Source organism: Lepus europaeus, chromosome 1 (genome assembly GCF_033115175.1).
Source record: "Lepus europaeus isolate LE1 chromosome 1, mLepTim1.pri, whole genome shotgun sequence".
NCBI classification, from domain to species: Eukaryota; Metazoa; Chordata; class Mammalia; order Lagomorpha; family Leporidae; genus Lepus; species Lepus europaeus.
In genome coordinates, this window is record NC_084827.1 from 2,052,906 (window position 1) to 2,068,338 (window position 15,433).

Genomic DNA, 15,433 nt, shown 5'->3' on the forward strand with positions numbered 1-15,433 from the left:
GGGCTGGGGAGGCAGGAGGGGCACACGTGGGATCTTGTTCCAACTTCACAGGGATGCTTGTGCAGTCAGGCACAGGCTTGCTCCTCCAAAGCCAATGAACCACAGGCCCAGGGCTCGGCAGCACTGCGTGCTCTCCATGGGCTGCCCACAGACCCATTCCTGTGCGGACCCAGCCGGCAGCAGCCACGGCCATCACACCCGCGTCACGCCACAGCGGCCATGGGGCAGGCGCTCCCAGCCCAGGCCTCCTGGCCGGCCAGTGGCCGCTCGCTCTGCTCTGCGAAACACTGCCCATGCTGTGGGCATTCTCCAGCAGAGCTCAACATCGACGCTGTCAGGCGCTCAAGGTCTAGGGTGCGCTCAACAAATGCACACATGCGCACGGACCCCGCCCCGCCCCGAAGCCGCCGCGACACAGGCGAAGGCCCTTGCAGTCCTCACCCAGACACAAGTAGCCCACGAAGTCCACACATCCCTGCCAGCCGGGGGCCCTTACCTGCTTGTCTCTAAGTCACGGGGATTAACAGGGTTGAAAACAGCTTCAAACAATTCTGCTTTTTGTCTAACAGAGGGACAGGCGAGAGGAGGAGCTGCCGGCGTTTTAGAAGCGAGACGCTCACGCCAAGTGAACGAGACGCTGACCAGAAGCAGGGTCACCGAGCAGGGGCCCCGGCAGAGAGCCAGGCCTGGCGAACGTGGCAGAGCGAACCGTCACACCAAACGACAACGCAAAAGCTTACGGGGTGCTGGGGGTCTCCTCAGAGCTGCTCCTTAAAGCAGCACACAGGGAGCAGAACTGGGGTGCAGACAGGTGGATCCTGGGCCAGGCCGCCGCCAGTGTGGCCCAGCCAGCCCTGCAGGGCCGGGCACAGCAGCAGGTGCAGGGGCCACAGGGAGGTGTCACACACACTCACCGTGCCCGACGCTTCTGCTTAGCCTCCAGGCCTTGGCTCTTGAGCTTCGTGTGCCTTGGACGTGAACCTGGGATAAGAGTCAGAAAGGAGGCGGCCACTGGCATCACAGGAGAAACACTGGAGTCCAGCCAAAAGACCTGGGTGCTGATGCTGGCCTGGTTCTGTCACTCACTAGGCTACGTGAGCCTGGGCGACGCACCTGCTGAGTGCAACCGGAACCACCTGCTGACGCCACAGACACTGCAGTGGGACAAACACAGAGCACAGAGCAGCGAATGGGGCTGCATTTTTTTAAAGGTTTAATTATTCCAAAGGCAGAGTGACTGAGCGAGAGGGAGAGACACTGACAGAGACACAGGGAGTAGCTGAGATCAGCCTAGTGAGCCACGGCGCCGGCCTTCAAATAAATAATTTTTTAAAGTTTCTTTTAAATTAACAGAAGATACTTTTCAAATTAACCTTTACTCTGCTCTTTTCTACAAGAGAAAAAAAAAAGAAGTTAACTCTCAGGTGTTTAATTTTTGTAGACTGCAGAACTAGAATAAGGAAATCTATCCTCAGGGGACTATAACATTTGTGCAATGCTGCACATTTATAGTATTTCTAATTTCCCTTCAGATACAGCTTGGGGGCCCTCAGCCCCTGGAGAGCTCAGGGGGTCTCTCGTTCACCCAAGGTTAAGCGGCAGTGGGTGTTGCGGCGTGGCGGGTTAAGCCAGCTTACAACACTGGCGTGCCATCGGAGCACTGGTTCAAGTCCCGGTTGCCCTGCTTCTGATCCGGCTCCCTGTTGATGAGCCTGAGAGGGAGCAGATGGAACTCCATCCTGGCTTCAGCCTGGCCCAGTCCCAGGTGTTGCAGGCACTTGGGGAGTGAACCAGCAGATGGAAGACCTCTCTCCTGTTATTCTACCTTTCAAATAAAAATAAATAAATCCTTAAACAAACAAAAACAGCCACTGGTGGGCGTCAAGACCCAAAGATGTGGCCCTGGACGTGACTGATGGTGTGGGCACAGGAAACTCTCCGAGCCAAACGTCAGCAAGAGGTTCAATAAAACACAGAGTTCACCCAGTGTTCTTAAACTACGTCCGGACAATTCATCCAAACCGAGTGTGTCCTTCTCCAAGGAAAAGGCTCGATGCACACACCACGACAGAAACGCAGCTCCCGGTAGCAAGGGTGGGGAGCTACCCAGCCTGGTAGGCGGTGGGCCCCACGCCAGCGTCAGGAGACCCAAGGCACGGACTTAAAGAACCCAACAGACAGACCTGTTATAAAAGTCGGTTTATTTCCCTCTGTGTTTCGTATCTTCCCTTTCGTCAGTAAATAATCAATAGTGACTGGAGTCTGCATGATTCAATAGCATCCAGGCCGTCGCAGGCCACCTGTCAGAGTATAGAGAGGCTGAACAACACTCCCGGACCAACGCAGACTGAGACAGCCCTTGAAATTGCACGTTTTCCTTCTGGTTCACTTTCATAATTGAAAACACACATCCAGGACCCCCAGCCTCGAAGACCCGGCCTCTGCAGCTGCCCGGGCGCAGACGGCCCGCGCACAGCGCCACAGCCGGCGCCCCCAGGCGAACACCTTGGGCTCTTCTCGCTGCTGCTTCTCTGAGGTTCCTTCAGGACCCAGGCTGTGACCCGGCTCAGCGCTCTGTAACAGGACGGAGCTCACGAGCTTCCCTGAGGGCCTGGCGCCTGCAGGGTCCGCGGGGCTGAGCGCCGTGCGGGGAGCCCGCCCCGGGACGCACGGGCACAGGAACTGCCGCCCGTGGTCCTCGCTTCAGGAACCAGAGCTCGTGCTGAACGGAGGCAGAAGAGGAGGAGCCGAGGGCCGTGTGGAGCCAGTTCTGCGCCGAGAGCTGACACCTGGGGGCTGTTACCCAGGCAGTGCGAGCGTCCCCATCACAGCCGACAAGGGGGCTCTGGTCCACGGCAGGCTCACCGCGGGCCGCGGCTTGAGCGCTTCATCAGGAGTGGCCACTCTGCGCACGCAAGATCCTTTCTCCCCATCAGGACGAGCCACGCACGGCTCTGCCTCCTGCTCCCTCGAGGCTCGGGGCTGGAGAACTCGGGCCCAAGTCCGCGGCCTGCAGCTGAGGTTCCAGGGATAATCCTGGCAAGACACTGGCAGGTTCACAGGCCACTGAGTGCCCTCACGAAACAACATCGAGGATCGTCACCAAGGCCTCCTGTGGCCCAGCAGCCCGCCTGCAGGAGGCTCCGATTCCATGGGCTGGCAGTGCTGGCGAAGGCAGGGTCCGCGGCCACTGCGCCGCGCCCAGACAGCCCCTCGGTCCTCAGTGTCTCCGCGGCTCCTTGGCCCTGGTGGCCCCAGTCACTCACTCAACATGTGCGCTTGTCTCCTCTGCACGAGAGAGGCTACTTCCCTCACGATCAGCGGGGAGATGAACACAACGGTGCAGCTCGTCTGTGGAGAGAGAAGCCACTGAGAGTGCGGCCGCACACCCACTCCCGCGACAGCACCAGGGCTTCAACAATCGCACCCACTCTGACGTCACACAAGGATAACTTAATCCTCAACCAACAAAAATGATCTTGAAAGTCACAGCTGATGTCACAAAACACTTCATGTCACATCACATTCATGTCACAAAGGAAGACCTGGGGGCTGGGGCGTGGCACAGCAGGTTAAGCTGCCACCTGCGGCACTGGCATCCCTTATGAGCACTGGTCTGAGTTCCGGCTGCTCCACTTCCAATCCTAACGGCCTGGGAAAGCAGCTAACGGTGGCCCAAGCACTTGGGCCCCTGCCACTCACATGGGAGACCTGGATGCACTCCTGGCTTCAGCCTGGCCCAGCCCCAGCCACTGTGGCTATTTCAGGAGTGAACCAGCAGATGGAAGACCTCTCTCTCTCTCTCTTTGCTCCCTCTCTCTCTCTGTGTAACTCTGCCTCTCAAATAATTAAATCTTAAAAAAAAAAAAAAAAAAAAAAAAAACCTGAAGCAAACAGTTCAATGATTTGACACAGGTGAACAGAAAACTGATCCTAAAGCTCAGATTAAAAGCAGTGTTTCTCACAACAGATCCAGTTTTCTACTGGAATTAGCACTACCATCACACCAACAAACTAATCAGAAGACATTCCCCTCTTCTCTGCATGGGTGTCCAACATGAACAGTCACACGGCCCGACTTTAGAAGTCAGAAGGCATGTAGCAGAGAGGCCCAGAGCGTGCCTGGAGCTGACCGTCCCGGGGCTCCCTGGACAACCGGCCGGACGTGCAGCGATCGGGGCTGCCTCCAACGCGGAGGCTGTGGCCAGCACACTGCACGCAGCCCTGGGGAGCAGGCCTCACCTGACTCCCTCCAGGACACCTGCCTTGACCACCACCCACCAATAAGGCGACAAGGATAAAACATTTTAAAGCCACTCTTTCAAAACACAAGGCCCTGATTCTGTGTTGACTACTTCCCGGGAAGTACAAAATCCCAGCCAAGAACATCTAAGGCATAACAAGCATTTCCTCGGGAATATATCATCCTTGGAGGAGCTACACACTGCAGGGTCCAGTATAGACAGCAGTGCTTTTTTAAAAAAAAAATTTAAGATTTATTTACTCATTTGAAAGGCAGAGTTAGAAAGGGGGTGGAAGTATCTTCCATCCGCCGGTTCACTCCCCAGATGGCCACAACAGCCAGAGCTGGGCCAATCCAAAGCCGGGAGCTTCCTCCAGGTCTCCCACACGGGCAGAGGAGCCAAAGTACCTAGGCCATCTTCTACTGCCTTCCCAGGCCACAGCAGAGAGCTGGATGGGAAGTGGAGCAGCCAGGTCTCAAACCAGTGCCCACATGGGATGCCAGCACTGCAGACAGTGGCTTTACCACTACACCACAGTGCTGGCCCCAGCAATGCCTTCTTTATAAAAGACTTATCTGAGGGGCTGGCGCTGTGGTGCAGTGGGTTAACGCCCTGGCCTGAAGCGCCGGCATCCCATATGGGCGCTGGCTCAAGACCCGGCTGCTCCACTTCCAATCCAGCTCTCTGCTGTGGCCTGGGAAAGCAGTAGAAGATGGCCCAAGTCCTTGGGCCCCTGCACCCACATGGGAGACCCAGAGGAAGCTCCTGGCTCCTGGCTTCGGATCAGCACAGCTCCGACCATTGTGGCCATCTGGGGAGTGAACTAGCAGGTGGAAGATTCTCTCTGTCTCTCCCTCTCTCTCTGTAATTCTGCCTTTCAAATAAATCTTTTATTGATTTATTTACTTTTAAATGTGCTGAGTCCAATTCCCAGAGTAACATTTTTTTAGACATATTTGTCTCCCATCCAAGTACTAACCAGCTTCCGAGATCAGACGAGATCGGGTGCGTTCAGGGTGGTATGGCTGTAGACTAGACATATTTGTAATGCACTGTGATATCTTTTTTTTTTTTTTTAAAGATTTATTTATTTTATTTGAAAGAGTTACACACAGAGAGAGAGAGAGAGAGAGGTCTTCCATCCGATGCTTCACTCCCCAGTTGGCTGCAACAGCTGGAGGTGCGCCGATCCAAAGTACCTAGGCCATCTTCTACTGCTTTCCCAGGCCACAGCAGGGAGCTGGATTGGAAGTGGAGCAGCTGGGGCTAGAACCAGCACCCACATGGGATGCCGGCACTGCAGGCCAGGGCTTTACCCACACGCCCAGCGGTGCTTCTTTTATGAACTGCACGTTGCTAAGCCTACACGGAAACTTCCCTAGGAATCCCCTAGTAAGACAGCACCCTGAAGAGCACAGAGCAGCGGCTGGGGGTCCTCTAAGCAAGCTGCTGCTTCTCTGGAATTATGAACAGCAACGCGCATCAGAACCAGGTCAAGGGCACACGGGGGCTCTTCGCCTGCCCGAGAAAGCAACGCGGCTGATCGACTAGCGAAGTCTTACTTCTCACAGAAGGCTCTAAAAGCAATCGGCAACTCTGCTCATTTTAAGAAGTGACTGAAGTAAATGCACTGAACTAAGTTAGTACCAAAAAGGACTAGTTTGAAAAAATGGAAAACACAAACTTACCATAAGAATGAAAAAGTAGAAAACCCACATCCATCCCAGGTTGTCCTGGATCAAAGACACTAAATACTAAAAGGGAGAAAAAGGCGTTACCATAGAATGCTCTATGAATCTCAGAACGACACGGCTACCGGGCAGACTGAACGTGGCTGCTTCAGAACCGAGCTGGGCCTGCGCAGCGTCTCGCGGTTCAAAGCTCTGCCCCGTAGCTGTTCCCATTCAAACCCTGTCAATGGCCTCGTCTTACAAGCTGCAGAGTCCAAACACAAAAGTGCGTGACAGAAGCTCCGAGGTCAGAAGGCCCATTTTTATTCATTTTTATATTTCCAGACACGCATGCTCCCAGGCCATCCTCACGCATCCTCCCTCCAGGGAAAGGCACAGTTAGGGTACCGACGCCCTCCAAACTGGCGTGTCTCCTAGGTGTGCCCCTCACCCTGCAATTCTGCTCCTGCACACAGCATTGCTGCACTAGGAATCCCACAGCGCATCTCTTACTTTACCCTCAGTTACTGAAAAGGATCTACCAGCATTCAGCCCATTTTCTGGTATTACGGGAAAATGTGTCTAACATTGGAGCTGCCGTTGTAAAGAGCAGGCCAGCCGCGCCAACTGCACTTACAGTGTTGCACACTCATCGTCACTCTCCACTTCAAAAACCGCTTCATCCCCCAAACAGAAACGCTGTGGCTGCTAGCAGTCCCTCCCTCCCATCCCTCTCCCTCCAATACGCTTTCTGGCTCTATTGATCCACCCATCTGGACAGTTCACGTAGGTGGGATCACACCGTGCTTGTCCTGTAGTGACTGGCTCGCTTCCCTTGACAGTGACGTCACGGTGCATCCAGCCACCCACGTCACAGCGCGGATCACAGCTGTGATGCGCGTCCTGGCGCAGAGTCGCACACCACAGGCTGTGTCCACGGACAACGCCGCAATGACACGAGCAAACACCTGCTGGAGGTGGGGATGCACCTGGCGAGGTGCTGCCGGGACACACGGTGGGGTAACCTTTTTGGAGGAAGCACCGATGTGCCCCGCGGCAGCTGCACCATCTTCCAGCGCCACCAGCAACGCAGGCTCCTGGCCCTCACACCCTCACCGTACTCGTCATTCCCTCTCTTTCTGTTGTTGAACTCCAGCCACCCCAGAAGGAGTGAAGTCCTACCTCCAGTGTTCCGGGTTTTCATTTTCCTAATGACTGCCAGTACTGAGAGTCTTCTCAGGTGCTGCTGGCCATCTGTGTGCCAGTGTCGTCCCTACACTTTCTTCCGAGAGGTTCATAGTTTTAGCTCTCAAAGTTAGGCCTCGGGCCTACTGTGAGTCAGTGTTGTGTGTGTGATGTAAAGTAAGGTTCCACCTTTGTAGATGGATACACAGTTCTCCCAGTACTGTTTGTTAAATAGATTTTCCCCCAGGGAATGGTCTTGGCACCCTTGTCAATAGAATCAATTGGCCTTAGATATGAAAGGATAACCTAAGTTCTTGATCACTTTACGACTGAAATTCAAAAGCTGGAAAAAATAAAGAATAATCGAGTGATTTAGTTTAGATTGCATCATGCAAAACAAACAAAACCAAATGTCTCCCCTCCTATTAACAGAAGCCCAGCGGCCCCCCAACTCTGACTGCCACTCAATGTTTCCTTAAGCAGTTTTATTGCTAATAACATGCATAAAATAAAATCCACCCATTGAAAGTGTGCAGCTCGAAGGCTGTGCAGACACTCCGTAAGCTCATCTCACATCAGCATCACCCCCAAAAGAAACTCTGCAGCAGTTAGCTCCACGAGCCCTGGGCAGCTACTAACCCAGTTTCTTTCCTCACAGGTTTGCCTCGTCCACACATCTCCTAGGAATGAGATCACAAACACTCTGCTCTGCTGTGACCGGCTTCTTCCATTCTGCGTGTTTTGAGCTTCATCCATGACGTAGCACCCCTCTTAATTGTTCAGTAATGGTCCACTGGACGGCGACACAACATTCACCCAGCCATTCGTTGATGGATACTGGTGGTGCCTATTTTTTAGCTGTTTTGAAAAACGCACCGTGGACAGCATTTGAGGCCCAGCTGGTTAAGCCGCTGCCTGCCATGCCAGCATCCCATGTGGAAGCAACGGTTGGAGTCCCAGCTGTTCCACGTCCAGCTTCCTGCTAATGTGGCCTTGGGAAAGCAGTGGAAGTTGGCCCAGATACTTGGGTTCCTCCCATCCATACAGGAGGCCCAGATGGAGGCCCAGGCTCCAGGTTGCGACCTGGCCCAGCCCCAGATGTTACGGACATTTGGAAAATGAGCCAGTGGGATGTAAGATCTCTTCCTCTCTATATAATTCACTCTGCCTTTCAAGTAAATAAAACATTTTTTAAAAATGCATCTATAGGGGCTGGTGCTGTGGCACAGAAGGTTAAGTCTCTGCTGGCATCCCATATGGGAAAGCAGCAGGAGTTGGCCCAAGTACTTGGGCCCCTGCACTCATGTAGAAGACCCAGATGCAGCTCCTGGCTCCTGGCTCCTGGCTCCTGGCTCCTGGCTTCAGCATGGCCCAGCCCCAGCTGTTGCAGCCATTTGGGGAGTGAACCAGCAGATGGAAGACCTCTCTCTCCTTCTCTCCATGTATCTCTGCCTTCCAAATAAATCTTTTTAAAAAATGCATCTATGAACATTCTTGTTCAGGTTTAAAAGTGAATATTTGTCCTCATTTTTCCCGGGTAGATACTGCCATTTATCTTACTGAGCACTGGTAGGAGTTAAATAAAACCACGCTCATCACTGAGCACAGGGTGAAGGAAGCAGACCCGGTCCTCAGGGACACAGGCTGGAACCAGGACCGCGGGCAAGGCCGCACAGGTGACCCGCGTGGCAAGCGCTGAACCGGCTGTGTACACCAGCCGCTGCGGCAACCGCAGGAAGGAAGGCCGACTTCTCTCCTGGGAAGTAAGGGGAGGTGGGGGCCACACAGCTGGTACTGAGTTAGGGGAGCAGCTGAGGACAAAGCTGTTAAGAGCTTTGATCTGAAGTCACGGAGTTTGGGATTTCATCCCCAGCGCAAGGTGAAATCTTCCAAACACAACATGGAGGAGGAATGAGAAAGCGGAAAACGATTTACTCTTGATATGCTACCCAACCACGAAGGGCAGTCTACGGCTGAGCCAAGTTCACGGGGATCTGAATATTGGCAGGTGAGACATTTTAAATAAAACTGAATTCCCTAAAATGCCAATTATAATGTAGCCATTTAATTAATAAAGAAAATACCAGAAGGGAAGGATAAGTTAAAATATATGGTTTACATAACAAAAGGATGCTCAGAGGCCGGTGCTGTGGCATAGCAGGTAAAGCCACCTCCTGCAGGGCCGGCATCCCATATGGACACCGGTTTGAGTCCTGGCCACTCCACTTCCAATCCAGCTCTCTGCTATGGCCTGGGAAAGCAGTAGAAGATGGCCCAAGTCCTTGGGCCCCTGCACCCATGTGGGAGACCTGGAAGAAGCTCCTGGCTCTTGGTTTCGGATGAACCCAGCTTTGGCCATTGCGGCCATCTGGGGAGTGAACCAGCAGATGGAAGATCTCTGCCTCTCTCTCTCTCTCTGCCTCTCTGTAACTCTGCCTTTCAAGAGGAAGGAAGGACGGTAGGAAGGACGGTAGGAAGGACGGAAGGAAGGACGGTAGGAAGGACGGAAGGAAGGACGGAAGGAAGGACGGAAGGAAGGACGGTAGGAAGGACGGAAGGAAGGACGGTAGGAAGGACGGAAGGAAGGACGGTAGGAAGGACGGTAGGAAGGACGGAAGGAAGGACGGTAGGAAGGATGGAAGGTAGGACGGAAGGAAGGACGGAAGGAAGGACGGTAGGAAGGATGGAAGGAAGGACGGAAGGAAGGACGGAAGGAAGGACGGTAGGAAGGACGGAAGGAAGGACGGAAGGAAGGACGGTAGGAAGGACGGAAGGAAGGACGGAAGGAAGGACGGAAGGAAGGACGGTAGGAAGGACGGAAGGAAGGACGGAAGGAAGGACGGTAGGAAGGACGGTAGGAAGGACGGTAGGAAGGACGGTAGGAAGGACGGTAGGAAGGATGGAAGGTAGGACGGAAGGAAGGACAGAAGGAAGGACGGAAGGAAGGATGGTAGGAAGGACAGTAGGAAGGAAGGAAGGGATGCTCACTACAAGCATCCTTTCCCCAGACATGAAGACATCTGATCCAGTGACCAAGAGAATTTTTTCAATTCCCCTCGAGAGCAGATCAAGTATGAAATTGTCCTACTCTAAGTATTTAAGGCCGGCGCCGTGGCTCAATAGGCTAATCCTCCGCCTGCGGCGCCAGCATACTGCGTTCTAGCCCCGGTCGGGGTCCTGGGTTCTATCCCGGTTGCTCCTCTTCCAGTCCAGCTCTCTGCTGTGGCCCGGGAGGGCAGTGGAGGATGGCCCAGGTGCTTGGGCCCTGCACCCGCATGGGAGACCAGGAGAAGCACCTGGCTCCTGGCTTCGAATCGGCGCAGCCCGCCGGCCGTGGCAGCCATTTAGGGGGTGAACCAATGGAAAAGGAAGACTTTTCTCTCTCTGTCTCTCTCTCTCATTGTCTAACTCTGCCTGTCAAAAAAAATATAAAATAATGGCCGGCGCCGTGGCTCAACAGGCTAATCCTCCGCCTTGCGGCGCCGGCACACCGGGTTCTAGTCCCGGTCGGGGCACCGATCCTGTCCCGGTTGCCCCTCTTCCAGGCCAGCTCTCTGCTGTGGCCAGGGAGTGCAGTGGAGGATGGCCCAAGTGCTTGGGCCCTGCACCCCATGGGAGACCAGGAGAAGCACCTAGCTCCTGCCATCGGAACAGCGCGGTGCGCCGGCCGCAGCGCGCTACCGCGGCGGCCATTGGAGGGTGAACCAACGGCAAAAGGAAGACCTTTCTCTCTGTGTCTCTCTCACTGTCCACTCTGCCTGTCAAAAATCAAAATAAAAAAATATATATATATATATAAAATAAAAAAAGTATTTAAGTATTTTTAATTTTTGCACCTTAGTCATATAACCAAATATGCCAAGCATATCAAGCACAGCAATCACTCATTCTTCTATCATTCAACAAATACGTGAGTGTCCACTGTGTGCCAGGTGCCATTGTAGGCACTAGGGCAACAGGCACAAAATGCCATTCTCACATAGCTTACATCACCACGGCAAAGACGGGCACCAACAAGGAAGTACACACCGTGTGACAGGTGGTGACAGCATCAGGACGGTTTACTCTACCCTCTCATTAGCCACAGCAGCCGCCCACACTGAGCAAGTCAAACAGCAGCCTTCAAGGGCACCGGCCTCCTTGATGTCAGAACTTGGAGCTCCTTCTCCTGACCTCTGCGCCAGTGAACTTATCAACGTCTTCCAGATGCCACCCCATTCCCCCAGCCACCCGCCCACCAAAGGGGCATTCCTGGGTCCTGCCTGAATTCTCCTTCCCAGTAAACAGCTCATCTACTATCAGAAGTTCAGCCGGCCAGCACCGTGGCTCAACAGGCTAATCCTCCGCCTTGCGGCGCCAGCACACCGGGTTCTAGTCCCGGTCGGGGCGCCGGATTCTATCCCGGTTGCCCCTCTTCCAGGCCAGCTCTCTGCTCTGGCCCGGGAGTGCAGTGGAGGATGGCCCAAGTGCTTGGGCCCTGCACCCCATGGGAGACCAGGAGAAGCACCTGGCTCCTGCCTTCAGATTAGCGCGGTGCACCAGCTACAGTGCACCGGCCGCGGCGGCCATTGGAGGGTGAACCAACGGCAAAAGGCAGACCTTTCTCTCTGTCTCTCTCTCTCTCTCTCACTGTCCACTCTGCCTGTAAAAAAAAAAAAAAAAAGAAAGAAAGAAAGAAGTTCAGCTGTCTCAGCCATGCAGATGAATCTCAGATCCACAGTTCTACAAAACTCCACGACTATGCAGCACCTCCTGGAAGCGGGACCCACGACTGCCCCAGGAGAGAGAAGCCAGCTGAGAAGGTCTGAGTTTAAGCGACAAAGGTCACTGTGAAAAGTTCCGAGTACGCAGACTAGGCCAACCCTGGGTCAGAGGATCTCAAAGGTCCAGTTGGAGTGCAGAAGAAAACACCAGAAAGGCCTGCTGCAGACAGAGACGCCCAGGCTCTAACTCAACAAGTGCTGCCAAGGAGCTTGGTGCTCCACACATTAATGAGAACCCCAGCTACTCTGATGAAGCCAGACTCATATGAATGACACCCAAAACAGATTTCTGGACACGCAGGAAAACGAGACAGTGACTCTGGGCAGCTGCAGAGCCCATGGCCACATCTGGTGGCGACACACGTCAAAGGCGTGTGTACATACACGTGTCTAGCCGAGCAAAAAGGTGGGTCTGCGCGCAGGTGGGGATAGGTGTCTCACACCGCCCTCGGAGGGCCACGTTCAGCCGGGCACCACACAAGGATGCGTCGTGCGAGGTCTTGGCTTATTTGCAAACAGGAAGAATCCGTAAGTGCAAAGACGGAACTAAGAAAGGTAGAGGGCCCTTCCATATTAGGTCACAGCAGCTGAACCTCAGAGGAGACGAAACCCAGACGGCTTCCAGAACACATTGCACAGCGTCAGAGTGCCACCTACTGCGGCTGAGCAGGCACAAGCGAATTCTTCAGCCTTTGAAGGAAGACGGCGCTCAAAGCCCAGCCCCTCTCCCGGCGTCTCACCTGGCCCACGGCAGCTCCCACGCTCCCAGTGCCATCCACGATCCCCGTGACGGTCGCCAAGGCCTCGCTGCTGCCTTGGATCAGCTCCTGGCGGCCCAGATCCGCAGAAATGGCCGAGCTGATCATGTTAGAGGGGCCGCCAATAAAAAACCCTGCAGTCAGAACAGAACAGACTCTAATCAACACCACATTCTGCTGGGTAAGTGAAAACAGCACCCCAATATTTTAATTAATACGTTGGAGAGAAACGGGGAGGGGGACAGAAACTCCAGATGGCTTCATCTCAGTCCGGCAGCACCCACATCTCTGAAGCCCCTCCTTCACTTATGTGACGCTCAGTATATTTTATCAAACCCAAAGATCTAAAGCTTAAACACACAGCCTTTTTAATCATGTGCTGTTTGCATTCATTAATAATAATCGCACTAGCTCATCAAATTCTACCACAGTGGAGCTACATCAGACAAGCACCGACCATACTGAAACAGAGAGAGGGAGGAAAGAGCTGGACAGTACAGGTCCACAGTGATTGTGCCACTGTTCTCACATGGGCTGGCCCCCAACAACCTGGCCACACTGTCGCCATCACTCCAGGGGCCTCAGTCATTGAGGGCAGCTGTTGCCACAAGGCCCGCAGGTCAGGCTACAGCATGGGGAGCCACACCCCAGAGTGCCAGTTCAAGATCGGGCTGCTCCACTTCCAACCTACACTCCTGCTAACGTGTCCAGGAAGGCAGTGCGCGGCGAGTCAAGCACTTGGCCACCCACAGGGGAGACCCAGACGCAGTGCCAGGCTCCTGGCTTCGGCCTGGTCCAGCCCCAGACACTGTGAGCATTTAGGGAGTGAACCAGCAGATGGAAGACCTTGTTCTTTGTCTTTCCCTCATTCTCTGTCACTCCATCTTTCAAATAAATAAATCTTAAAAAAAAAAAAAAAGTAAAATGCAAGAAAACTTAAAAATACATCTTTTGAAAAGTAATCCTGCAACCTGCTGCTAAGTGCTCAAGTGAGGAAATGCAGACCAGCCCCAGCACGGAGGGAAAGCCAGCCACACCAGACATTCTGAAAGCGGGGAAGGGGCCCACACCGTGGCGTCGTAGTCTACGCCTCCGTCTGCGGCGCCAGCATCCCATATGGCCACCGGGCCGGGTCCCAGCTGCTCCTTTTTCGATCCAGCTCTCTGCTCTGGGTTGGCAAAGTAGTGGAAGATGGCTTAAGCATTTGGGCCCCTGTACTCACGTGGGAGACCCGTAAGAACTGGAAGAAGCTCCTGGCTTCGGATCGGCCCAGCTCCGGCCGTTGTGGCCATCTGGGGAGTGAACCAGAGGATGGAAGACCTTTCTCTCTGTCTCTCCCTCTCTCTGTCTATAACTCTACCTCTCAAATAAATAAATAAAATCTTAAAAAAAAAGGGGGGGGGCAGGTAAATGGGTTCCTCAGGCGGTACCCTCCTAACGCACATCCCTAAGTAACTCCAGCAGCTGGGGCAGCCACGGGAAAGTTTACAAATCTGATGACAAGGATGCTCCTGCCACTGCAGGGCTGGGGTGGTCGCAGAACGGGGTGACAGCCTAGAAAAAGAGGCACCTTTCCCTCACCGTGGGGTTCTCTGTCACTAAGGTCCTAGCACTCCTCAAGCCGAGGGTGAAAGTTCCGTTTTCCTTTGAATTTCCAGAGAAAGAGACAGAGCAGCACAGCCCCTGCCGTACCTGTGACGGTCATGAGAAGCGCGTTGATGGACTTATTGTTTGGAGAACCTGTGAGGAAACAGACAGGCGTGGTGACTGGAGATGGCTTCACAGGTCCCCACCAAACACGAGCAGCCGAGTCTCCGGGACGGCACACGCCGCTCCCAGGGACTACCAGCTGACACCAGCCTTCCGGCCTTCGCCAGCAGCGTCTGCCTCTCACTGGCGCTCAGGCTCAGGCTAATGAAGACGTCTGCAAGCTGGAGAACCCCTCTCCCCGTGGCCGCCGCTTCTGAAGGGACACATACCAAGCTAGTGAGCACCTTCCCGCTCCTGAACTCGCCTCCCCGTTTATTGTTTTATTGGCTACAATGCTGTCCCTCGGGGGCCACCCCCCAAACAAAGCACGTACACTCCCAAGCAAGCTTTTAAACAAGTGAGCAAAGCACAAGAGATGCCAATGTCCTCCCCACACAAATAAAGCCATGTGACGACGGCGCTCCCAGGCATCCCCAGGACAGCGCCAGGGTGGCACAGCAGCCTGAAGCTGCCCCCGGGGCTCCCGCACCGCTGACTCCAGACGAATGCTTGCTCCCAGGAGCTCAGGAAGACAGTGGCTGCAAAGGGATACTCACGACTGTACCCCACGAGGGACCCGATGGCCAGGAGCAGGCTCAGAGCTAAAACGGGGGCTCTCTTCTGCAGTATGTCAGAGATGAAGCCTTGCAGAGTCCCACCTTCAAGAACAAGCAGCACGGCTCCATCAGCGTCAGCTGAGCAGGGCCCCCACCCCTCCCTTCTACCCTTAGGTCTAGCCAAAAAATGGCTGACTCTCCAGAAGTTTCTACCACAATTTACTTTACGAAGATGAAATGTTTCGTTTTGTTTGTTTAAAGATTTAATTCTTTACTTTGAAAGGCAGAGTTACAGAGAGAAGAGAGAAAGAGAGAAGAGAGAGGTCTTCCATCCACTGGTTCACCCCCCAAATGGCTGCAACAGCCAAGGCTGAGCCAGGCTGAAGCCAGGAGCAGGAGTTTCTTCCAGGCTTTTCACATGGGTGCAGAGGCCCAGGCACTGGACCATCCTCTGCTGCTTTTCCCAGGCCATTAGCAGGGAGCTGGATCGGAACTGGAGCATCCGGG

The 15,433-nt window shown here is 54.1% G+C and overlaps 1 protein-coding gene across 5 annotated transcripts in view; it reads right to left on the reverse strand.

Moving 5' to 3' along the window:
• Positions 1-2,140: 2,140 nt before the first annotated feature.
• The window catches only part of SLC37A3 (solute carrier family 37 member 3), a 61,827-nt gene continuing 48,534 nt past the window's right edge, over positions 2,141-15,433 (reverse strand). For all 5 annotated transcript variants that reach the window (XM_062183236.1, XM_062184610.1, XM_062184002.1 and 2 more), the window contains 5 exons: positions 14,927-15,028; positions 14,313-14,360; positions 12,603-12,754; positions 5,933-5,998; positions 2,141-3,351 (listed from right to left, as the gene is read on the reverse strand). In XM_062183236.1, the coding sequence (XP_062039220.1) occupies positions 3,259-3,351; positions 5,933-5,998; positions 12,603-12,754; positions 14,313-14,360; positions 14,927-15,028 (461 nt within the window). In that variant the 3' untranslated portion in view covers positions 2,141-3,258. The remainder of the gene's footprint in view (positions 3,352-5,932; positions 5,999-12,602; positions 12,755-14,312; positions 14,361-14,926; positions 15,029-15,433) is intronic.